Here is a 22,893-nt window from a genome sequence, read left to right as displayed (position 1 = left end):
CGGCGCGGCCAGCTCATGGACGGCGGCGAGGACGAGGCGGCGTGCACCTCGGCCTCGGAGGGCCTGGAGGAGGGCGAGGTGGAGGGCGAGACGCTCCTGATGGTGGAGTCGGAGGACCAGGGCTCGCTGGACCTGTCGCACGAGCACAGCGGAGACTCGCTGGCCGGCGACTCCCTCGCCGGCGACTCCCCGGCCGGCGACCGGGGCGAGGAGGCGGACGCCGTCTGGGCCTGCAACCGCTTGGCCTTTTACTGCGAGCGATGCCACCAGTGGATCCCTGCGGGTACGGCTTTTCTCCTCTCCTCCCAATGTCAAATGTCTCCAATGTCAAAGTGCCCTTCCGTTAGGGCGGAACGATTTAAGGAGAAAATTATATCGCCGTTTTTCTGACTGATGCTGCCATTGGATTTGCCATTTTCTCCAAGTGACGCTTCGGCGCGACATTCACAACATACAGTAACGCTAACAAATAGGGGAGAAAATGACATCTGAGCTCCGACTTCAATGATGCAAGTAGACTCGAGAGGCTTGGTGAGGGAGGCCGGCCGTCCGTCCGTCCTTTTCCAAGCTTTTTAAAAAGCTTCGAGTAAGGCAAGACCTACTGCGCTACTCGCCGTCGTGTATAAATCTGCAACTCGTAGTATGTAAGTCGAGGAAATGCAAGCAAAAATGTTTTAACCTGTGTACTAACGAGAGGGAGAGAGAGAGACCCATGTGCTTCTTTCAGGGCCGATGCCGATGATTAGTAGTCAAGGAGGCCGATAACCCACATCTGGAGCCGATAGTCATTTCCAGTAATATTGGCATCGAAAAATGATGTACTCTTAACTTTGTTGCAACGTCTTTAAGCATGTTTATTGATCAATGTTTCAGGTTTGCATCATTTAAAAAAAAAAGATTATTTCAAGAAATTTTGGACAATATACATCTCTGTTGTAAAATTCGAACAGAAAGTTCAGGGCGCATCCAGGGTTGTCGTCAGCCTGTCTTTAAAAGGATCAATGAAAACTCAAACAATAGCTCCGCGCGCGTAGTTTTCTACAGTAAATGAACATTTCAAAATGACGCAAATGTTCAACTTTCACGTATCTTTGTTTTGATTTCCACAGTTTGAAATGGATTTATGATCGGCCAGCAGAGTTTTGAAAAAGGCCCATGCCGGTATTTGTCAAAAGGCCAAATATCGGTGCCGATAATCGGCCCCGAGCGATAATCGGCCCGAGCGATAATCGGTTTATTGCTAGTACAAATGCACACGTTGTTTGTACATGAATGCAGGAATACATGTCAGTCTTATATTTTGGCCGGACTGCTTCAAACACGGTCGGGGGGCTTAGCAAAGTGGCCCGCCATTCCGAGCGTGCCGCTGATGGAATCGCGGTGTGTGCAAAAGCGTCATCGGAGTCGGGCGTTTGACGACAAACGGAGCGTCCGTCAAAGGGTCAATCGCTCGGCCCTGCCTTCCCTTCCGTCCCGTGTCAAAACGAGGCGTTTGACGCCTACGGGCTTTGCCGAACTGCCTTTGAAAGGCCAACGTGCGTCCAGAAAGGGGCGCCGCCGTGCTGTCCGTCGGAGGCCGGCAGTCAGTCACAAGACGGGCGATATCGCCACGTTACGATGGCGATTGCTCGGACCGCCGCATGCTTTGACGCCCGATGGGGATCTGTTTATCTGCGACCCGTTTGGTGCTAGCTCTTTTCGGGACTCGGTCAAAAAAAGAATCGAACGGTATCCGTTTTCGGCCAAACTCCGAATCCGTTTGCGGCTCTTAAGCGCCGCCACTCGCCGTTCGGATCGGACCGGTCGCTCTCCCGTCCCGCGCGGCGGGAGCGGCGCCACGCTAACGTGCGGCTTGTCACCTCAGCTCGTCTCCACGGCAACCAGCCCAGCTACCTGAAGGGCGACAACTTCTTCAAGTTTGTGTGCCGCGACTGCTCCCAGGACGGCAAGGAGACCTTCGAGAGGATGCGGCTCACCTGGCAGCAGGTCACGGCGCCGAGCGATTGCCGGTGGCTAGCGGCGGCGGCTGACGTGGGTGCCTGACGTGGGTGCCTGACGTGGGTGCCTTTGTGTGCGGCAGGTGGTCATGCTGGCCATGTACAATCTGTCTCTGGAGGGAACCGGGCGCCAAGGCTACTTCCGCTGGAAGGAGGACATCTGCGCCTTCATCGGCCGTCATTGGAACTTCCTCCTGGGATCCAGGTCGCTTCCCCTTGCCGCTTCCCCTTGCCGCTTCCCCTTGCCGCTTCCCCTTGCCGCTTCCCCTTGCCGCTTCCCCTTGCCGCTTCCCCTTGCCGCTTCCCCTTGCCGCTTCCCCTTGCCGCTTCCCCTTGCCGCTTCCCCTTGCCGCTTCCCCTTGCCGCTTCCCCTTGCCGCTTCCCCTCGCCGCTTCCCCTCGCCGCTCCCCCTCGCCGCTCCCCCTCGCCGCTCCCCCTCGCCGCTCCCCCTCGCCGCTCCCCCTCGCCGCTCCCCCTCGCCGCTCCCCCTCGCCGCTTCCTGTCATGCAGCGGCCGCGTCTGACTCGGGCTGTGCAATGAGTCGAAATTCAATTCCAATGCCGATTATTGCCCTCCACGATGGCAAAATTGGCATCATTGTCAAAAACCATTCTTGATCTGCGTTTCTATCCAACGCACTATTTTTGTTTGCACAAGGAAATGGAATTGATTCATTAGCACCGTTTTTTTTATTTTATTTGTATATTTTTTATTTCAGAACTCAATTGACACCGTTTATTTTGGTCCAAAAGGAACTTGCTGACATTTGTCTTTTCTCTTTTTGACGTTTCAACATTTTCCTGTTTTGTCGCTCAAAAAGAAACGGTGGTTTGAATAGTGGCCATTTCAATGGCGGCCCAAATAATCCCGATCGGCATCGTCCTATTTTTTCCGTAGTCGAGCAGCCGGCCTTCTCCGGCTCACACTCGGGCTGCGCGGTGACTGCAACTTGAATGACAATGGCCACCGTTGCCTTCCACGATGACAAAATTGGCGTCACGGTCGGAAACGATTATCAAAACGCATTGTTATCCGACGGATACGTTTGCACCTTTTTTCAAATGTTATCATAGCTCATTTGATCGATCTGGTTCGGCCCAAAAGGAACTTGCATAATGAGAGCATTTCAAAGAAACGGATTTGTCTTTCCCTTTTGACGTGTCGGCATTGTCTTGTTTTGTAGCCGCAAATAAATGACGCTTTGAATAATGGTGATTTCTGGGACGGGCCAAACGATGGCGATTCTTTTTCTTTCTTTTATTTACTTGTGTATTTATTTTTCCTCCCCGCTTGTCTCCCCATAATGGAGCATCCCTACGTCTGACGTACTTTTGGCGTTCCGGCAGGAAAAAGACGTCCACCTGGTGGAGCACGGTGGCGGGTTGCCTGTCGGTGGGCAGCCCCGCCTTCTTCCGCTCGGGGGCGCAGGAGTTCAGCGAACCGGGATGGTGGAAGCTGGTCCACAACCGGCCTCCGACCCTGCGCCCCCACGCCCGCAAGGCCGCCGCCAAGGTCAAAGGTGAGCCGCCGTCGGCTGCCTTTTCCAGGCGCTTTCCCAAAGTCTGACGGCCTTCCCGCGTGCGGCAGGCGCGGCGTGCAAAACGGCAGCGGAGCCCGCGGCGGCGGCGGCGGCGGAAGGGCTGCGCAAGCGCGGCGGCGCCGGCGGCAGGAACCCGGTGGAGACGGCCATGCAGCTGAAGGAGAAACGCTCGCGCACGCAGGAGGCCAAAGATATCCGGCGGGCCCAGAAGGAGGCCGGCTTGGCGGCCTCCGCGCCCGTCAAAGTGGGCGGCGGGGCAGCGGGGGCGGGCCGGCGCCATCCGCCGGAGGCGCTCCTGGAGAAAGGCGAGGTGCCGGACTTCTCCTCCATCAGTTCTTCGGACCGGACGCCGCTGACCAGCCCGTCGCCCTCGCCCTCGCCCGACTTCTCGGCCCCCGGGACGCCGGCCTCCCACTCGGCCACGCCCAGCCTGCTGTCGGAGGCCGACCTCATCCCGGACGCCATGCCGCCCCAGGCGCTCTTTCACGGTGAGCGGGCGCCACCCCCTGGAAGGGAACGCCGCCGTTCCGGAGGCACCCGCAACAGGGGGCTGATGGGGAAAGACCCGTAATCGGCCGGCCATTTGGACATTTTCCAAATCTGATCGCCGATCATAAAGCCGTTTCAAAGTGTGCGGAAATGAAAACAGACACAGTGAAAGTTGAACATTTCCGTCATTTTGACATTTTGGAGGGCTTCGTTTACTGTCGAAAACCACGGGGGGCCATCGTTTCAGTTCCCGTTTGACTTTTTGAAGATGTGCCGATGAGCCCGGACGCTCCCTTTCCGTTACAACTATGCATCAAAGATGTATATTGGCCAACAATTCTTCTCCCCAAAAGTCAAGCCTCTGCAAATGTGAAAAATTGTTCAATAAACGTGCCGTATTTTCCGGACTACAAGCCGCTACTTTATTCCTGGGTTTTGAACCGGGCGGCTTACTGTCCGGTCCGGTCCGGTCCGGTCCGGTCCGGTGCGGCTATCCTGCGGCTTTTACTTCCACCGCTCGGGGCGCTCTCACCGGAATGACGGTACGAGTCAATTGGCATGCACAGGACGCGACTGCAGGTGGAGGAGCTCAACAGGCGAGGGCGCTAGGCACGAGCTTGTTGCATTGGCTGCTCTGCGCAAGTAGAACGATAAAAGGTGGACGCTAGCTGGCAAACCGCAGAGGCGGTGAAATGACCATAGAAGTAGCTCCTCTTTCCTTTCTCTCGATTCTGTTCCATTTTAGTCAGCAAAGTTGCCGCCCTGGCACCGTTAGGAAAGAATCTGCCCACGTATGCACGTCTACATTGACAGTTCAGTCTCATTCTCATTTTTCAACATAGATAGGTGCGGCGGCTTAAGATAAGATAAGATAAGATAAGAAGATAAGAATGCCTTTATTGATCCCACAGTGGGGAAATTTTCGTTGTTACAGTAGCAAAGATCACAGAGGTCACACAGGGCATAATGTGGCCATTAATGTATAACATTGACGGCAAACATTTATATCTGTTTAGTCCATATTGGTTTCATCAAAGGGCTCAAAGATGACGAAACAACGTTAAGAGTTTAAAAAAAAAAAAAAAGATTTCATTTTGACGCCAATATTTCCCTTTTTGCCAAAAATGAATATCCGTAAAATATCGGCGATCGGCCTCTTTGACTTATAGTCGGTATTGGTATGGGCCCTGAAAAAAACATTTTGCTCCATCTCTACTTTTGAGGAGGCGCCAATGACCCGGGTGCTCCCTTTTTGTCGGAATTTTAAAACAGACGTACGTCTATCGATAATAATCTTTTTCAGATCAGATCCGATTTTTTTTTTTCCCAATAAACATGCGCTTAAAGACGAGTTATTTTTTTCGATTTTGACGCCAATCAATGAATATCGGCTCCGAATATCCGCGGTGGGCCAACTAATAATCGTTATTGGCCACGGAAAAGCCAAATGGCTCCATCTGTCGGGACGACGCCTCAAGTTGACGGGCTTCTTTTTTTTTTTTTTTTTTCCCTCTCTCTTTTTCCCTTGCGGCGTCCAGACGACGAGGAGCTGGAGGCGGACGCCATGATCGACCCCGGGATGGAGTCGGCCCCTCCGCCTGCCGCCTCCGCGCGCAAGAAACCGCGCCTGGCGCCGCCTCACATCAAGCGGGAGGCGGACAGCGAGGACGAGGACGGACGGCAGGGCGACTTTGAAGAAGCGTCGGGGCGGCGGCGGACGGCCGAGGGCTCGGAGGGCTCGGAGCGCAAGAGGTCGGCCCGCTGCCACAAAAGAGGCGGCGGGAGCCCTCCGAGTCCCGGCCGCGCCCCGGTGGGCCCGTACGAGGAGCGGCTGCTGCGGCGCCGTCTGGACGCGTGCCCTCTGGCGCTCGCCGTCACGCCGCAAGCCCGCCGCCTCCGCCGCAAGCTGGCCGTGCGGCAGGTCAAGCGCCGGCAAGGGCTCCCCCTGCTGGACATCGACCGTGCGCTCAGCTTGGTGGGAGGAGTCTACGCCGCCTCGGAGCGGAGGACGGTCGGCGGAGGGCGCGGCGCCGGCGGCCGGGATCTGCGGGTCTTGGACCGCTTCCAGGTATGGCCGGCGAGCGGCAGCGGCCTTTGCCTGAGCCTGCCCGCCCGCCGACTCTTCCTTCCTCCTCCCCGCAGGTGAAATCTTGGGCCGGCGGCGCCGGCGGCGGCGGCCCGCCCTCGCCCCGGCTTTCTTTCGGCTGTCGCCTGACGGGAGCTGACGGCGCTTCGGAGCAAAGCGTCAAGAGCCCGTACACGTCCCGCCTCCTCAAACCTTACATCAGGTAAAAAGAAGAGCAGGTTTTTTTCAGGGACCCGGGTTGTTTTTGTTGTTGTTGTTGTTGTTGTTGTTTTTTCTCAGGGCCGATACCCAGACCCATTGTTAGGAGTGGAGGAGGCCGATTCAATTGGAGATCCGACCTGAATCTGTTTCTCGCAGGGCCGACCGACACTGATTAATTAGTCGTCAAGGAGGCCCATTGCCGATATTCATATTCAGTCAAAAGGAAAATATTGGCGTCGGCATCGGAAAAAAAAAAGAACTTTGTTGAATCATCTTTAAGCATATCTTGGACAATTGTTCACATTTGCATCATTTCCCCTTTTTTTTTTTTTCTTATTAATGTTGGCACAAGTTTGTTGGAAAATTCTGGAGCGCTAACGTGGCTCAACGCCCCGCCCTAGTCGGCCTGCATAGAACATATTCCGGGGGGGGGGGGGCGCTTTTTGGTTGAAGCGGCAGCATTTGGATGTCAGTTTCAACTTTTACGGTGAAATCCGCCATACGCGGAAATTCAGGTTGCATCGCCAGTGTAGGAACGGAACTCGTTCGTAAATTGAGGAGGGACTTCCTGTACCAAAAAAAAAAAAAAAAACCCAAAACAACCCCGAAATTTTCATCACTAAAGGATTAGTAATGGTCAACGGTCAAATCTATTGTACATTTATTGATTTGAATGTTTAGTTGGGGCACTAACAAAACACTGATAAGAAGACAAAATGACGTTTGTCTTTTTTTCTGTGGTTCCAAAAAGTGCAAATCAGAACGTCTTTTGGTCTTGAAACGAGTCGTTGGTTTCGGACGGCGGCGCGAAAGCGCGAAAGCGGAACGGGGGCTCCAGCCAATGTCAGTCACTCGGGCGCCATTTGTCACCCGCCAGGCGCGACTACGAGAGCCGCCCGCCCAAGATGCGTCTGCTGGCCGAGATCCGAGCGCGCGGCCCCGGCGGCCCCGGCGAGGCCGGCGAGGCCGACGCCCCCCTCGACTACTGCTACGTGCGGCCCAATCACATCCCCTCGGTCAACGCCATGTGTCGCCACGCCTTCTGGCCAGGTACGGCGCCGGCCGGGCGAGCGAGCGCGTCCGTCCGTGACCCCGGCCCCTCGCCCTCAGGAGTGGACCTGTCGGAGTGCCTGCAGTACCCCGACTTCAGCGTGGTGGCGCTCTACAAGAAGGTGGTGGTGGGCTTCGCTTTCATGGTGCCCGACGTCAAGTACAACGAAGCCTACGTCTCCTTCCTGCTGGTCCACCCCGAGTGGCGGCGGGCGGGCATCGGGACCTTCATGATCTACCACCTCATTCAGGTCAGACGGCCCGAGAAGGCCCGAGACGGCTTTCCCGAGAAGGCCCGAGACGGCTTTCCCGAGAAGGCCCGAGACGGCTTTCCCGAGAAGGCCCGAGACGGCTTTCCCGAGAAGGCCCGAGACGGCTTTCCCGAGAAGGCCCGAGACGGCTTTCCCGAGAAGGCCCGAGACGGCTTTCCCGAGAAGGCCCGAGACGGCTTTCCCCAGCCTCCCCCACGCGCTTTTCCCACCGCCGGTCGCAAGGAACGCAAATCCCGTGGCGGCTTACCGGGGCAAAATTGCCACGGTGGGAAACCGACGGCCGTGATTCCAATTTCTAGCATTTCTGGCCAAGTCGGCGGCTCCGTTTGTTGACGCGAGGAAATCGCACCCGAGTGGATGCAATTGCACCTTTTTTTTTTTCCTTTCTTTGTTTGCTTTATATCTCCTACATTTTGGTTGGTACTTCAATTCTATTTTTTCACGCTATGAACATTAGTCATAACGATAGAATTAATTTGTGATTTCTATGCTGACCAAAATGATGGCGATGAATATTTTGCGTCATAATGGCGCAGCCCTCAAAGTCCCCTCTTTTCTTGCCTAGTTGGTCCGGTCCTGCTGGGACTGGCGCCCCAAATCCCCGTTCCTGAATCGGGTTGACTTGATTTTGGCGGCAGTTTCGGGTGCCGCTCGAGCACTAAAAGCGTTTGCTGGCTGTGTCGCACGTTGTTCAATTTCACCCTTTGTCTTTTTCATTCTTTTTTCTTTCGTTCTTTCTCTCTTTCAGACGTGCATGGGCAAGGACGTGACGCTGCACGTGTCGGCCAGCAATCCCGCCATGTTGCTCTACCAGAAGTTCGGCTTCCAGGCCGAGGAGTACATCCTGGACTTTTACGACAAGTACTACGCCCTGGACAGCGCCGAGTGTCGGCACGCCTTTTTCCTGCGATTGCGACGCTGAGCCGCCCTCTCCCGCTTGCCGCCGTGTGAGCCAATAAACAGTCGACGAATGTGCAAGCTTTTATTGATTTCTTTCGTTCTTCTTCTTCTTCTCCGGTGTGCGTGTGCGTGTCGCTAACATGAGCTGAGGGAGTTTCACGGCGGCGAGGCTGGCGTGAGCCCCGCCCCTCCCGAGGAGGCCGACTCAGCCAGCAGCGCCGTCATGCGGCCGCATCCTGTGGCGGCGGCCACGTCGTGGGCCGTCAGGCCGTCGGCGTTGCGCAGCCTGCTGCCGGCGTTGCAGCTGAAAGACAGAAAGGCCGGGAAGGCACGGGAAGGCACGGGAAGGCACGGGAAGGCACGGGAAGGCACGGGAAGGCCCAGGAAGGCCAAACGCCGTGATGTCAGAGGCTGCATCGCTTGGCCCTTTGAAGGAGAGTCCTCGCTGCGCTCCGTGGACAAACCGTTGTCAATCAAACGTTGCTTTTCTAACTTCAAATAACAGGCGGCGCGCTTTGTTCTTTTCAAATCGTACGCACCGGGGATGGAGCGCTATGTTGTTTCAGGGCCGGCCGATACCGATTAGGAGTAGTCAAGGAAGGCCCGTCGCCGATATTCATTTTCAGCGAGAAGGAAAATATTGGCGTCAAAATCGAAGGGGGGCAGAAAAAAAAAGAAAACTCTTAACTCGTTCACTGCCAGACATTGTCAGACCCTCTTTTATCCTAACGTTTAGAAAATATATAAATAAGTCCCTGGGATTGAATGGCTGGACTGTGAAAAGACAAATCCATTGGTCAATGGCAGTAAATGAGTTAGGCATACGTCTGTGGAACATTTTTGTTCCAGATTTGCATAACGTAGAACTGAAAAGCAGTTGACGTGACTTTGGGGCTCGGGAATTGTGATGATGATTTGCAATGCTCCCTAGCTAAAGTCGTACGTGGTAGCGCGGCACTCATTGGAGTCGGTCGAGTAGCCCGTCCTGCCGTGTCTTGCTTTTGCACATTTGCAACTTGTGCGCGACGAGGGCCCGTCGTGCGGCTGACGCGTTGGCGCTTTTGAAGGCCAGTTGAAGCCTGGTGCCAGCAAGAAAGCCAAATGGCGCTACCTGAGGAGAACGTGGGCGCAGCCAAGCCCTTCGGGTCCTTGCGAGGCGGCCTCGTGCAGCGCCGTGTTCTTCATCCTGTCGGGGGGGGGGGTCGCAGGGGTCACGGGGGTCACAGGACATGCACGTTATCTCGGCACCAATGCTAATCCTAACGCTAGCTCGTTGAACAGGTGTGGCGTATCCTAGACAAGGAGGCTACTCGCGCGTGACCTAACTCTGCTAGCGTTGTCCCATTTTGACCTCCAGACTAGACGTGCACAAAGTAGCGCCATCCTTGCTACTCCGTGGCTGCCGTGTAGGGATGTAACGATTCATCGAAAATCCATTTCGACTGGAAGCTTCAAATGTGCGCCGGTGTAAAAAATGAAATCGAAATTTTGATCACAAAAGGACTTCATTGATTTACAAAATCTGTGCTGTCATGTCATTTTAGAAGATCCCTTCATAAATATGGATTTAAAAATCATTCCTTTATTTATTGACTGTACAAAATGTATTCATTTTTTCATGCCAGCATTCATAGTTAAGATTGGCAATGTGAAAACGGCTTATTGGGAGGAATTGGATCCAAGGGTAGCATATCGCCGCTGTCCTGTCACGCGCTTATGTCCGTTTTTAAAAATGTCTTTATTGTGAATGGCGTTTACGCGTGACAAAATGAAGAAAAAAAATTCCCAAATTGGACATGTGTGTTTTTCACAGGACAGCGCCGATATATCGGCTAAACAAAAGGGGTCCGAGGGTTGACGCTTGAGGGACCCCGCAGGCCATTTGATCAGATTTCAAACTTGGCTTGACGGTTTCATTTAGCCCCACCCAAGTTTCCAATAGGATCAATTTGATCAAACGCTGCGCTGAGAGCCAAGAGGACGAGCATGACGGCGCCATCTTACGGGCCCGATTGCCGGTCGATGTCGGCGCCGCGCTGCAGAAGAAGCGGCAAGACGGCGTCGTGCCCGTTGATGGTGGCGACGGCCGCGGCGGGGCGGCCGTCGCAGCCCCGGCAGTCCGGGTCCGCCCCCTGGGTGATGAGGACGGACAGCTGTCGGTGGGCGGCGGCGGCGGCGGAGGGGGAGGCGTCCGATTGGCCGGTACTCCTCACCTGATCCAGGAGCCGCCGGACGACGCCCGCGCGGCCGCGACCGGGACCCGGGCCCAATTCCCGAAGCAGCTGGACGTCCCTCGCCTGGCGCCGCCGGAGATGAGAGAAAGGGGGAGGGGCCTGAGATTAGCCAAATGCTACTGTGCAAGCTGGGTGTGCATTTGCGCAAGTTTCCATGAATGCGCGCCCATGCATGTTGGCATGTGCGCTACCGTCCATGTCAAGCTGTGCACAAGTCTCACCGTCTCACCAGCGCTTGCTTTGCTTCCACTCCCTGCCGGCACAGAAAGAAAATCAGAGCATTTGGTCCATGCTAAAGTCACGCTAACGCCAAATAGCTACCACCGGCCTTGGCGCGTCTTCACCGCAGTCGCCATCTTGCGCACGGCTTCGCCGGCAACCTGAGAGGCGAAAGGAAAGAGAAGTGGCGCACGCGGCCGGCGCGGATGCCCTCGGAAGCGCCGCCACCCACTTTCTGCGCCACCTTCTGTCCAACGTCCTCGGCCGCCGCGAAGCTGAGGCTCAGACTGACCTCTCCGGCGTCTTCTCGAAGCACGGCGGCGGTCATCTGAGGGAAGGAGGAGACGGGCAGTGAGGACACGCTCGGCTTGCGCGGCGCCGACCGTCGCCGGCTCGTCGTACCCGGCCCAGGCGAGGCTCTCCCAGCAGAGTCCTGAAAGGGGCGTGGTTCTGGGCAAAACTCCTCAGGTGAGCGCACACGTGATCCAGCTGTTTCCTCCAGTAACCTGATGGACACGCCCCCCTCATGACATCATCGCCCTCAACGGCGCCCGCCCACGTGTGGCGCCAGTGCTCGTATGAACGCTTGCGTTGGCGTGGCTTCACTCGGACCTCTTCCAGGGCTGACGGCGGCGCGCGGCGGTTGAGCTCCCGCCCGCCGAAGCGGTCCCGACGTCTGCGTGCGGCGCTCTGCGCCGGGCGGGCCGGCCTGCGGGCGCGCACGGGGCAGGCGTGTCATGTGGGCGGCCGTGGGGACGCGCCGCCCCCTGCAGGCCTTTCCGCCTTCTTACCCGGGAGCCGGATGCGGCGACGTCAGCGTGGCGAGTGGGCGCGGCGTCCGGGAAGAGGCCGCAGGCGGCGCAGGAGACGCGGCGGGGGGGAGCGCTTGCCCCGCACGCCGCGCAGCTAACTGCGCGCTGGAGCTGCCAACCAACCGTGCGTCCAAATGTGTGCGTATGGTTATGGGTCACCGTGTGTGTGTGTGTGTGTGTGTGTGCGCGCACGCGCGCGCTTTTTAAATGAGTGCCTATGTAGAGGTGTGAGTTCGCGTACGTAAGCACACCTTTGCGCCGCACCAGTCGCAGTAGCGAGCGTCGCCGCGGTTCAGACGTTGGCATGTGGCGCAGGACAAGAAGCCGGGCTCGTGTGCGCCCTCCTGGACACCAGGGGCGCCGTCCGCCTCCAATGCCGTCTGCGGCGCCGCAACGAAACACGTGGAGTATACGCAGCCCCAACATACAAACACACGTCCGCAGACTAACAGGTAAATGACTGCGCGCATACAAACGTGCACACAAAAACAGCCCCAAAAATCAGAGTCACACACACACACACACACACAGGTCCGCGCGCACACACCAATGGACACCAATTCCGAATATGCGGACATTTCTGGTCATAGCCACCACGCAACGCGCCTTAGTGGGTGAAAACAACCCGAACGATCATTCCTTTCCACTGTCGCCGGGTTTCGAGCGTGTCGCTAAGGCCGAGATAGACCAATCCGGCGTGGGCAAGCTTAAACTTCATTTATTGTCGAAAACTATATGGAGCTTTTTTTTTTTTGAAGTGTTTTCATTTCACTTTTTAAGACATGCTGACGATCCTGGGTGCTCCCTGAACTTTTAATACCCCAAAACATCGACGTTTTGCAAATCTGAAAAATTGTTTATTCAATAAACATATGCTTAAAGACGTTTCAACAATTAAGAATTATTATTGATTTTTTTTTAGATTTTGATGCCAATTTCTTCTTTTTTTTTTTTTTTTTACGAAAAATTGACTTCGGCTCCAGTTATCGGTCGACTTGACTACTAATAATGGGTATTGGCATCGGTCTATGTCTACTTCATAGCAACGCGGACGCCTTTATTTGCGTCTCTTCATCGCTCACAAGCTACCGCCTAGGCACTTCCTGTTAGGCCTTTCACAATAAAACAGGGCCTACTTAAAAGAGGTTACGGCGCAATTGCTGTGTGGACCGTGAACTTCGGAGAAAGTGGGACCAAGGAGTAACGAGAGTGCGTGGGAAGACTCCATACAAATGGCACTTTGGCTTCTACGAGGCATATTCTTCGAGTAGTCAGACGACATTTCATCCCATTATGAAATCAAAACCATCGTCACAAATCAAATGACAGACAGCGACTCAGAGTTGAATGCTTTTCAACGAGTCGAGAGTTTGTCTTCGCCGACTTGACTTGCGACGTCATTTTGACGTCAGCTCGGAATTGTCCACACACGTTTTGTGCTGCGTGCACGTCTGACTCGTGCCCTTGTCAAGTCAGCGCGTGTGTGCGTGTGCGTGTGCGTGTGCGTGCGCTACCGTGTGCAGGCGGCTGTCGCACGTCAAACAGTTCGACAGCTCAGCTGGGTTTCCTCGTCCGCAACACGCACACAAAACACGAGCCTGCCACACAACCGCCGGCACCTCAATCAAGCGTGTGCGTGCCGCCGTGTGCGTTTGTGTGTGTGTGTGTGTGTGTGTGTACCTGCAGGCGGAGCTTCTGCTGTCTGGGGGCGTGGCCTTTGGAACACAGGTGCGTGTTGACAGCAACTTGGGCATGGCACCACACACAACGCGGCGGCGGCTAACACACAAGCGCACACAAAGGCACATCGGCGTGACGTCATCATCCTCCTCCTCCTCCTCTTGAGCCGGCGTTTGGCTGCAGTACCCGCCCCCCGTCAACAGGTGGCAGCCAAGTGCCGCACATCATACACGACGTTGTCCTACTGTCCCAAGGGCACAACGACAAACATTGCACACACCCGCGTACGTGTCACGTCTTCTATGCGGCCATCGACCGGATCTAATCCCCGTTACTGACGCGCAATTAGCCAAACCCTGCCACTCATTTTGTGCGTGCGCGTGTACTTGCGTATTTTTTGCTTTTTTTTGCCCAAGTAAGACTTTCAGAAGAGGCCAAATATTTTCCCACGCCACAATCGTAAAAGGCAATACGCACGTTTGTATCGCCGTCCAAATAGCAAAGTAGCGCAGCAACCGGTGCGGGAAAATGCCACAAAGTGAGGACGAGCTGAGCGTGTCGGGGAGGAGATACGTTTAGCCCGGGTGGTTACAGAGAGTCCGGGGAGCGTGTCCTACCTTGGGAAGCGAGCGTGCGCGTCCGGCGTGGCGCTCTGACACACGGGGAAGCACTACAAAATAAAAGCCCGGCACTCGTGGCACGTTAGCGCGTGTTGTTTGTTTACCTCCAAAGTCGGCCGTGCGGAAACGGCGGCGGCGGCGGCGGCGGCAGGCGGAGCCACGCGAGGGCCCCGGAGGGACCGGGCGCTACCCGTCACCTTTGACCCTGAACAACAAATCACAACAAATGAGCCTTTGGTAGGCTCGGCTAGTCGCCGCAGGCTAACGCGGCGGTGGCGCAGGCCGGACAGAAACCTTCCGGCCGGTTGCCGCGACGAGGGAGCATCGGCGTCATCGCTGCGGGGTCGAGCGCAAACAATGACCCCGCCCCCCCGCCGGCCGCATTATTTAGGAATGGGACTAAAGAAGAAAGTCCCGACTCGGCCGGCGTTTGGCTCGCCTCGCCGCTCGTCTACTTGCGACACCTGCGGGGCGTTTGCTCCGGCTACGCCGTTTGTTTGTCGCGTATTTTACTTTGCTCTCTGAAACGGGCCTTTGGATGGTTTGCACACGTGCTGCCGGGGGGCGGGGCTTCTCCAAAAGTGGGGAAAGACCAACGAGTGGCCGGCGCGCTAATGTGCGGAAGCTAGCCGGTTAGCGTGAGCAATGTTGTCAATTTCAATGCAAGCGAGGCTCGTTGCAGAGAAAAGGTGTTGAAAATCCCAACCTTGAGGCCACCGTGAAGTCGCGGCGGCGGCGTCGTCGTCGTCGTCGTCGTCGTCGTGGTCGTGGTGCAAACCTTCGCCCGGACTCGCCTGCTGGAAGGTAACGACGGCACAGCTGATTGAGCCATCCATGGATTGATATTGATTGAATGATGGTTTGACCGCTTACCTGTTGCAAAGGCCCCGCCTCCCCGACGATGAAGACTTTGGTGACAGTGGCGCTCTGGCGGCCGTCGCTGCCGACAGAAAAGCAAAAGCAAAAGCAAAAGCAAACTCTTGTCGTTTTGGAGCTCATTCCACTTGCAAAGCCGCTTTCACCATTTGCTCGGCCAATGATGAGTCCGCCCACCCAAAAAGTCTGCCAAGCCATGCTGGAAAAGACCCCGTTAGGAGCCAATTTGGCCCCAGTAGTGCCCAGCAGCACCCCCCAGCCCCCCCCCCGTCCCTCACACCCCGTTCCCCCCAGAATTTAAGAAAGAATGGACAATTCCGAATATGCGGCCATTTCATGCTAACGGCCACGACTTCTCAAGTGGGAAGACTCGTGACGTGACGTGACGTGACGTGACGTGACGTGACGTGACGTGACGTGACGTGACGTGACGTGACGTGACGTGACGTGACGTGACGTGACGTGACGTGACGTCACGTGACGTGACGTGACGTGACGTGACGTGACGTGACGTGACGTGACGTGACGTGACGTGACGTGACGTGACGTGACGTGACGTGACGTGACGTGACGTGACGTGACGTGACGCTACTACCTGGTGACGGCCGCGGCTCGGACGCACACTCGGCCGCTGGGCAGCGGGAACGGCGACAGGTAGCGGCGCCCGCCGCCTCCGGGCCCCGAAGGCGCCGCCTCGCGCGCAGGCTTGGAGCCGTCCAGCGTGTACAAAAGACACGCGTCGCCCGTGTCTGCGCCAACACAAACGAGCCAGTGCATTGCAATTAGGGGGAGGGCAATGACGTCGTCAGTAGCGCTCCAAAAGTCTTGTGACCAGGGAGCTTTCCATTCATCGTTAATAAAAATGTTTTGTTTTGTTTTTTCCCCCGGGGGCTTCAATTTGCACGCATTCACCACGTACCCGACTGAATGCAAACAAGCGTGCTGGTGTCAATGTGGTTCTTTGACGTGGGTTTGTTCCGTTGCGTGATGGGAATAATGCGCGGCGCCGCCACCGCCCCCGCTGTCATGGTCGCGTCCGAGCTGTCAATCAAAGTAGTCGCCAGCGATCGACGATCGGCGATGATGGCGTCCCAAAAAGTCCAAAGGTTTCACAACAGTCCTCGAAAACAAGTGCTGTCATCCGATCCATTGATTAAAAGTCGCATTTTTTGAGGTGTCCGTCCAACTTACTCCTAGTCAAGCTTTGGCTGCTCGAACGCTGATGCGTGCCTGAGCGTGTGAGTGTTTCGTGTGCGTCGCCACAGCAACGGTTGGTATGCACGCACTTGTTTCTGGCGCGCGCGTATCGACGATGGACTCACAAGAGGAGTCTGGCGGCTGGAGCCAACGGGCAGCCATCTTACGTTGCCACTTTGACTGACCACTTGAGTTGGGTTTTGGCTGAAAACACACACTTCAGTTCTCAGAGCGTGTTTCATGCCCGGGTCCAAGAGTCTAGAGAGCCTCTCAAGAGAACCAACTTCTTAACTTCTCAGTCAAGTTTACATTTTGCAGCAAACGTTGCCCCACTGGGCTTTGAAACCGGAGCACCGGGAAAAAACCCACACGGGGCAGCTGGCACGGTTAGAACATGCTAAATCCACACAGGGAGGCCGGTGCGAATTTAGCTTCGAACCAACAACCTCTGCACTGCGAGGCGGACGTGCTCATCAGTCGACCACCGTGTCACCCTGCATTTTTAACGTCAAGACAGAAAATAACGTGAAAATGCACTCAAGTTAAGAGCGCTTCGCGATTGGCAACGCAAAATGGCCGCCGGTGGCTTCACTTCCCGTTCCGGTGAGTCGGCGGCACTGCACGCCGGTTGCCGCGCGGATAAAGGATAGAGCACATTGGAGTTAGAAAACAATGTGATATTTCTCATAGTCCACCTTGTGATTTTGTTATTCGGGAGGGTGTAGGGTTAGAAAATGTTGCAAATGGCCTAGTTTAGTTTCGATCAGCCAATCTTTGGACGTCCCCCTTGTCTGTGTTGCGCTTCTGGACCCCGTCCGGCGGTCTGTCTTTGGCAGCTAGCAAGCTATCATGTTAACAACATTTTGCGCGACAGCAGCATTCATAATTATTGGGGCGTTATAGATATATTAATTGGCGAAGGGACGCCGAAGATTTTTTTTCCCATTCGGTGATCGTTGCATATTGTATGGTTTCGATCGGGCAATATTTTGGACGCCCCCGCGTCTCTGACAGCTTTTCAGGACCCCGGTCAGATTGAAGCACGGCGGGCTAGCGGCTAGCCGGCTAATGAGACAAACAACAGCGTTTGTTGCAATTAGTCGAGTCGAACAAGTTGAATATCGAGTGGCGTGTGGGACGTTCGAGATGTCCGAAGTGAAAGTGAAGAAGGAAACGAACAGTTGTGAAGCCGCCGAAGTGGAAAACAGGTCAGACACTTTGTCTTCAGCGTCCCTTGACGTCTCGCAGTCTTTCCTGTTTCTTTACGTTCTGCGGTTGACATGTTTCGCGTCGACCTGGCCGATGGCCAGTGGAAGAAGTCAGGACGTCAATGCTTTTTGCAATGCGTTTTGCATCACGCGACGGCCCCTTCGAGCGTGTGCCACGCTGGAGAAGAAAAGTGGCAAACGGGCCGCCCGGCCGGCCGGCAACTGTGCCGTGCCGTGCTCCAAACCCAAAGAGCAGCGTGTTAGTTGCTTCTTTTTTCGCTGCCTGACCTTAACCAGGCAGTTGACATCAGCTATGCTACGCAGCATTTTCCAACTGGAAAGTTTTGACGCGACGTCAAACTCGACTCCGATCCCCGCGCAGTTGAAACATTTCTCGCAGTTGGGCTGCAGCTGATTCGTTTAATCACCAATTCATCTGTCAGTGATTTATTTTCGTAAAAACACTTCGATTTCTATCCTTTTATTCCAAAACAGATTATTTCAAAATGGAAAGTGCTGAAAATGCGCAATTAATTTGAATTCAGTTCCTTGTGGCCCGTCCGAAACTCTGCAAACTTGTTGATGATTGCGTTTCTGACATCAAATTAGGAGTGAATGAGGCCCAATCTGAGGAAACATTTCAGCAATGAAATGTCATCGTCATACTACTACCTACTAATACTAAAGGCTTAATGTTTTCTCCTGGTGCTCCCGTTCCTCCCCAAAACATGGAGGGTAGGGTAGGTTGATTGAACCCCTACATGGGGTGTGATTGTGAGTGCGAGTGCGAGTGCAAATGCGAATGCGAATGCTTGTTTGTCTGTCCTCGAGTGCCCTGCCATTGGCCGGCAAGCGGATCAGGGCGCACTCTGCCCGCCGCCCGTCCACGGCTGGGATAGGCTATCGTTAGGCATTGCCGTTTGCCAGTCCAAATCCATCTGCCCTTCGCGCCTCGGTCGCACACGCCGAAAGTGGCCAAATGCCGGGCGGCCACATGTCGGGCAGATCTCCCGACGCCAACTCCCTCGGCCCGTTCCACGTGCTGATTGTTGGGAATCTTTTTTTGCCCGAATGGCGCGTGCTTGTCTTTTCAGGATCAAGGCGCTGTGTCAGCAGTTTCCTCACGGCATCACGGACCAGGTGATCCAGAACGACATGCCGCACCTGGACGCTCGGCAGAGGGCCGCCGCCATCAACAAACTGCTCTCGCTGGTGGGTGGGAGGGTGGCTGGGCCGTCCGTCCCTCCGTCCGTCCCTCCGTCCGTCCCTCCCTCCCTCCCTCCCTCCGGCCGGCCTCTGCCTGACCTCTGCTCGACCTTGTGCGCCAGGGTCTTCTGGATCTGCTCAAGAACAGCAGCGGGCTCCTCTACAGGCTGAAGGACTCGCAGAGCGCCAGGTAAGAGGCGTAGCCGCCGCGTCCCGCGAAGGGCGGCCCGCCGTGACCCGTGCGCGCGCGTGTGACGGCAGCAAGATGAAAGGGTCCGACAACCAGGAGAAGCTGGTCTACCAGATCATCGAGGACGCCGCCAACAAAGGTGGGGCCGCGTCTCGGACTTTGCGGCTGCGCGCGTGTGCCTGAGAGTGACGCGCTCGCTGGCCGGCCGGCCGGCTCGCCCGCCCGCTCGCTGCCGCAGGCATCTGGAGCCGAGACATCCGCTTCAAGAGCAACCTGCCTCTGACCGAGATCAACAAGATCCTCAAGAACCTGGAGAGCAAAAAACTCATCAAAGCCGTCAAGTCCGTGGCGGTGAGTCCGTGCGCAACCGCAAACCTCCCAACCTGTGCGCGGTACCGGTCGGAAGTTGATTTCTTGCGGGCCGGCCCTCCGATTTCGAAAGAAGGCCGAAATTTGTCAAAATGCCCAATATCGGCCCCAAATAAGCCTTCGTTTGGCCATTTCCGCCCGAGTGATCCGAACGGGGTCGGGCGTTGGGGCGGCTCGCCTTGAATGGGCGGCGGGCGCAAAGGAAGAAGTGCAAATTGGATGCGTGCGTGCGTGCAGGCGTCCAAGAAGAAAGTGTACATGCTGTACAACGTGCAGCCCGACCGCTCGGTGACAGGCGGCGCCTGGTACAGCGACCAGGACTTCGAGTCGGAGTTTGTGGAGGTTCTCAACCAGCAGTGCTTCAAGTTCCTGCACGGCAAGGTAAGTAAGCCAAGCCGCACAAATCAAAGCGCGCGCGGCAAAAACCGTCGAAAAAAACCAACGGAAACCTAACTTTGCCGGAAGGCCTTTAAGCACATGTTTACTGAAGCATTTTTCACATTTGCTTAAGGTTGGCTTCCTTTGTAAAAAAAAAAAAAAAATCGGATCACATTTTGGAGAAGATAGCCGTCTTCTCAAATTGGAACAGCGGGTTCAGGGAGCTGGGTCCGCGTCGTTTTCCACACTAGATCCAGTTCCCCCAAATGCCAAAATGTTCAGCTTTGTCGTTGTTTTGGTTTCGCCACACTTTGCAATGGATTGGCGACGGGCCGTCCGATTTTGAAACGAACGCGCCTCACGCTTGCGCTCAGGCCGAGTCGGCGCGGGACAGCCAGCAGGGTCCCATCCTCCAGAGGAACAGTTCCTTCGCCACCTCGCACCAAGTCTGGAAGTACATCAGCGAGCTGGGCATCAGCAAGGTAGCCCCGCCTCCCCCGCGCGCGCCCCCCGACGCCCGCCCCCCGACGCCCGCCCCCCGACGCCCGCCCCCCGACCCCCGCCCCCCGACGCCCGCCCCCCGACGCCCGCCCCCTGACCCCCGCCCCCCTGCCAGGTGGACCTGTCCATGGACGACACGGAGACCATCCTGGACACGCTGGTGTACGACGGCAAGGTGGAGATGAACGTGATGGCGGCCAAGGAGGGCACCCCGGGCAGCGCGGACGGACGCATCAAGCTGTACCGCGCCGTCAACGCCGTGGTGGCGCCCGCCGGCCTGGTCAAGACGCCCTGCGGACTCTGCCCGGTAACGCCGCCGGGCCAAATCTCGCCGGCCAAAGCTTGCTCCTTGCCTGTGGGGGCCAAGCGCTGCTTGTGTCCAAATGCAGCTCCTCAACTCATTTCAACTCGGACCGATACCTTGTTTCTTGTCAGGGCACATACCGATGGTCAGTAGTCAAGGCGGCCCATAGCCCATATTTTGAGCTGATTTTCAAATAGACCGATACGTTGTTTTGTTTTTTTTTCCCGGGCCGATACCGATTATCGAGAGTGCCGATATTCATTTTCAGCAAAACTTTGTTGAAACGTCTCAAGCGTGTTTATTGAACAGTGTTAAGATAAGAATGCCTTTATTGATCCCACTGTGGGGAAATTTTCATTGTTACAGCAGCAAAGATCACACAGGGACGGCGGCATAATGTAGCCATTAATGTATAACCTTGACGGCAAACATTCGGGATCAAACCTATGTAAATATAAGCACATGTATACACACGCCAACATACATCCACATAAAAAGTATGAGGAACACTCATTTCAGATTTGCGTAATGTTGATTTCTTCTTTTTTTTTTTGGTAACTATTGCTATCAATTTGGGACAATATACATCTTTGTACTGAGGTTCTAACAAGAAGCTCCGGGAGCGCCCAGGGTCGCCGGCATGTCTTCTAAAGTCAAATGAAAACGTAAAAAATAGCTCCGTATCGGACACTAAATGAACTCTTTGACCATGAAATGACAGAAAAGCTCAACTTTCGCATCTCTTTGTTGGGATTTCAGCGCAGTTTGAAATGGTTTTATTATCGGCCATCGCGTTTTACAAAAAGGCCCGTCAAAGCGCCGATTATCGGCCCGGCTTTGCATCCATTTGGACTGTTTCCAAGTTGTGCCCAAAGGGGCGGGCGTCTGGCTGATTGTGTTTTGCGCCGGCAGGTTTTCGACGACTGTCGCGAAGGCGGCGAGATCTCGCCGTCCAACTGCGTCTACTTGGACCAGTGGCTGGACTTCTGAGCGCCACGTCCCGCCGCCGCCGCCGCCGCCGCCAACGTTTGGGCTTCCCGCCCTCATGCCTTGTCAATAAAGTCCCGCAAATCCAAGTGCGGTTTCACGCTACTTTTCGCCTGCACTCTTCACGCGGGTGGTTATCGTTCAACACTTGGATTGGACAGGGGAAGAATTGGGAGTTGGGTTAGGCTTAGGCCTACGTCCATTTTGTGGAGGGAGGGAGGGAGGGAGGGAGGGAGGATCATTGTTCTGAATAAGGGCGGAGGGACGATGACGGAAGGGTGCCCGAGTTGCGGACGGAGGACGGACCAGCGCCGCATGCCATTTGAGCCAAAGCCAAAGTTTTGGGATCTTTATCACCGATCTTCCATCTTTCAACCTTTGTGTGTACGGCGGGGCAGTCCTTTTGCAGGTTCCTGTTCTCGGCTTACCAGTAGGTTTCAATACATACCTGTCAAGACCAAAGACAAAGCGAAGCGCTTCAGCTTGTTTGGCAAGAAGCAGCAGTGGGATCGGCCGACACCGCACTGACCCCCCCCCCCCACGGACCAAAAGAAACGGGAAGCGACGCACGCCCCCACGGACCAAAAGAAACGGGAAGCGACGCACGCCAGCTGTGTTGGGAACTGTTGACGTATTTCCTGAACACTACAGAGGGCGAGCAGCTGGCTAGGAAATACGTCAACAGTTCCCGACGCAGCTGGTGTTTCCGCTTCCGAGCAGCTGCTGCCGCCGCAGCGGAGTTGGACTTTTTAGCAAGGGGTAGCATAATTGTGCTTCTTTGCTTCTTCTTTTTTCTGCTCTCTCTTTGTTTCTTTTTTTCCACCATAAGTATGATTGGGAGATGGATGGATAGGCCAGTAGGCATAGCCGGTTCACGTTCCACACCAGCAGGTGGCGGTACTGCACCTTAACGTTTCTTCCATAAAAGCGTACAAGAAGAAGAAGACGGCCACCGCTCTACCAGTGATTTGCAGGTGAACCCACTTTGGCATCAGAAAAAAAAGTTCGATACTGCACGCCGGCATTTCACTTTTCATCACACCATGAAAATAAGATGCAAAAAATGTTTTGGGAGGCAGAGGCATGTCGATTTTTTGCAAGGTTACCAATTAATCGCCCGATTGATTTCCAAAAAGAATCCGTAAAGTGCATTTCAGGGGGCGGCGTCAATCATACGCAGGTTTTCGCAATCCGTGGGCCGGCCTGATCCCTATTCCTTGCAAATAGTAGGGGTCACCTGTAAATCTACGTAGTGTTCAAAACAATAACGACCTTTTTGGTGCCCTGTATTTCCCAATATAGCATTTTCTTTGAAAGTGCATGAAATGAATGGCATTAAGGGATGAGAGAGGCGAGGCGGTGGTCTATTTTCCAATAACTCAGCTTATGTCTTTTTTTCATCAGGAAAATGACATTAGCTTGCATTTGAACCTTTATCAATTTGTTTTGGAGAAATGAGTCCAAAACTAACATGGTCAGGAACACCTACAATGAATGAGCAAATGAATTTGAGTGGCTTTCAGACACGCAGTGACAACAACAGAACGCGGCAAAGCAAATCAAGCCTCCCTGCGAGG

The 22,893-nt window shown here is 55.2% G+C and overlaps 3 protein-coding genes across 19 annotated transcripts; 2 read left to right on the top strand and 1 right to left on the bottom strand.

Moving 5' to 3' along the window:
* The first annotated feature begins 15 nt into the window (after nt 1-15).
* Nucleotides 16-8,613, top strand: kat14 (lysine acetyltransferase 14). Its single transcript, XM_086033978.1, has 10 exons — nt 16-283; nt 1,865-1,986; nt 2,081-2,202; nt 3,344-3,516; nt 3,585-4,025; nt 5,565-6,094; nt 6,169-6,314; nt 7,191-7,363; nt 7,424-7,614; nt 8,384-8,613. The coding sequence occupies exons 1-10, from the start codon at nt 16-18 to the stop codon at nt 8,555-8,557; spliced, it is 2,340 nt and encodes a 779-aa protein (XP_085890104.1). The 3' UTR covers nt 8,558-8,613.
* dzank1 (double zinc ribbon and ankyrin repeat domains 1) lies at nt 8,604-17,742 on the bottom strand. 17 transcript variants are annotated; one of them, XM_086033981.1, is made up of 18 exons: nt 15,896-17,742; nt 15,572-15,725; nt 14,974-15,040; nt 14,807-14,897; nt 14,205-14,305; nt 13,481-13,579; nt 13,315-13,398; nt 12,052-12,180; nt 11,780-11,911; nt 11,601-11,697; nt 11,391-11,494; nt 11,221-11,316; nt 11,094-11,149; nt 10,991-11,018; nt 10,749-10,832; nt 10,540-10,667; nt 9,647-9,721; nt 8,604-8,839 (listed from the first exon to the last, which is right to left on the bottom strand). In XM_086033981.1, the coding sequence occupies exons 1-18, from the start codon at nt 16,002-16,004 to the stop codon at nt 8,692-8,694; spliced, it is 1,782 nt and encodes a 593-aa protein (XP_085890107.1). In that variant the 5' UTR covers nt 16,005-17,742; the 3' UTR covers nt 8,604-8,691. The 17 variants fall into 17 exon arrangements, 16 of the variants coding, with proteins under 16 accessions (XP_085890107.1, XP_085890113.1, XP_085890111.1 ...); XM_086033987.1 differs by having other exon boundaries at nt 10,999-11,018; XM_086033985.1 differs by having other exon boundaries at nt 11,233-11,316.
* polr3f (polymerase (RNA) III (DNA directed) polypeptide F) lies at nt 16,783-21,421 on the top strand. The gene is made up of 9 exons (XM_086033999.1): nt 16,783-17,381; nt 18,476-18,593; nt 18,710-18,777; nt 18,849-18,916; nt 19,016-19,128; nt 19,384-19,527; nt 19,899-20,006; nt 20,141-20,332; nt 21,242-21,421. The coding sequence occupies exons 1-9, from the start codon at nt 17,242-17,244 to the stop codon at nt 21,317-21,319; spliced, it is 1,029 nt and encodes a 342-aa protein (XP_085890125.1). The 5' UTR covers nt 16,783-17,241; the 3' UTR covers nt 21,320-21,421.
* Nucleotides 21,422-22,893: the final 1,472 nt, after the last annotated feature.

Source organism: Filicampus tigris, chromosome 6 (assembly GCF_054856515.1).
Source record: "Filicampus tigris isolate MCC_2025a chromosome 6, RoL_Ftig_1.0, whole genome shotgun sequence".
Lineage (NCBI taxonomy): Eukaryota > Metazoa > Chordata > Actinopteri > Syngnathiformes > Syngnathidae > Filicampus > Filicampus tigris.
The sequence above is the reverse complement of the archived record's forward strand: the minus strand, read 5'-3'. Positions and strand labels throughout refer to the sequence as shown.

Coding starts and splice junctions, on each gene's coding strand:
- kat14 (XM_086033978.1), top strand. CDS start 16: ATGGACGGCGGCGAGGACGAGGCGGCGTGCACCTCGGCCTCGGAGGGC. Junction 1,987..2,080: donor TGCGGCTCACCTGGCAGCAG/GTCACGGCGCCG, acceptor TGTGTGCGGCAG/GTGGTCATGCTGGCCATGTA. Junction 7,364..7,423: donor TCGCCACGCCTTCTGGCCAG/GTACGGCGCCGG, acceptor CCTCGCCCTCAG/GAGTGGACCTGTCGGAGTGC.
- dzank1 (XM_086033981.1), bottom strand. CDS start 16,004: ATGACAGCGGGGGCGGTGGCGGCGCCGCGCATTATTCCCATCACGCAA. Junction 10,833..10,990: donor AAGCAAGCGCTGGTGAGACG/GTGAGACTTGTG, acceptor CGGCGGCGCCAG/GCGAGGGACGTCCAGCTGCT. Junction 8,840..9,646: donor TGCGCCCACGTTCTCCTCAG/GTAGCGCCATTT, acceptor TCTGTCTTTCAG/CTGCAACGCCGGCAGCAGGC.
- polr3f (XM_086033999.1), top strand. CDS start 17,242: ATGAGACAAACAACAGCGTTTGTTGCAATTAGTCGAGTCGAACAAGTT. Junction 18,778..18,848: donor AAGGACTCGCAGAGCGCCAG/GTAAGAGGCGTA, acceptor GTGTGACGGCAG/CAAGATGAAAGGGTCCGACA. Junction 19,528..19,898: donor TCAAGTTCCTGCACGGCAAG/GTAAGTAAGCCA, acceptor GCTTGCGCTCAG/GCCGAGTCGGCGCGGGACAG.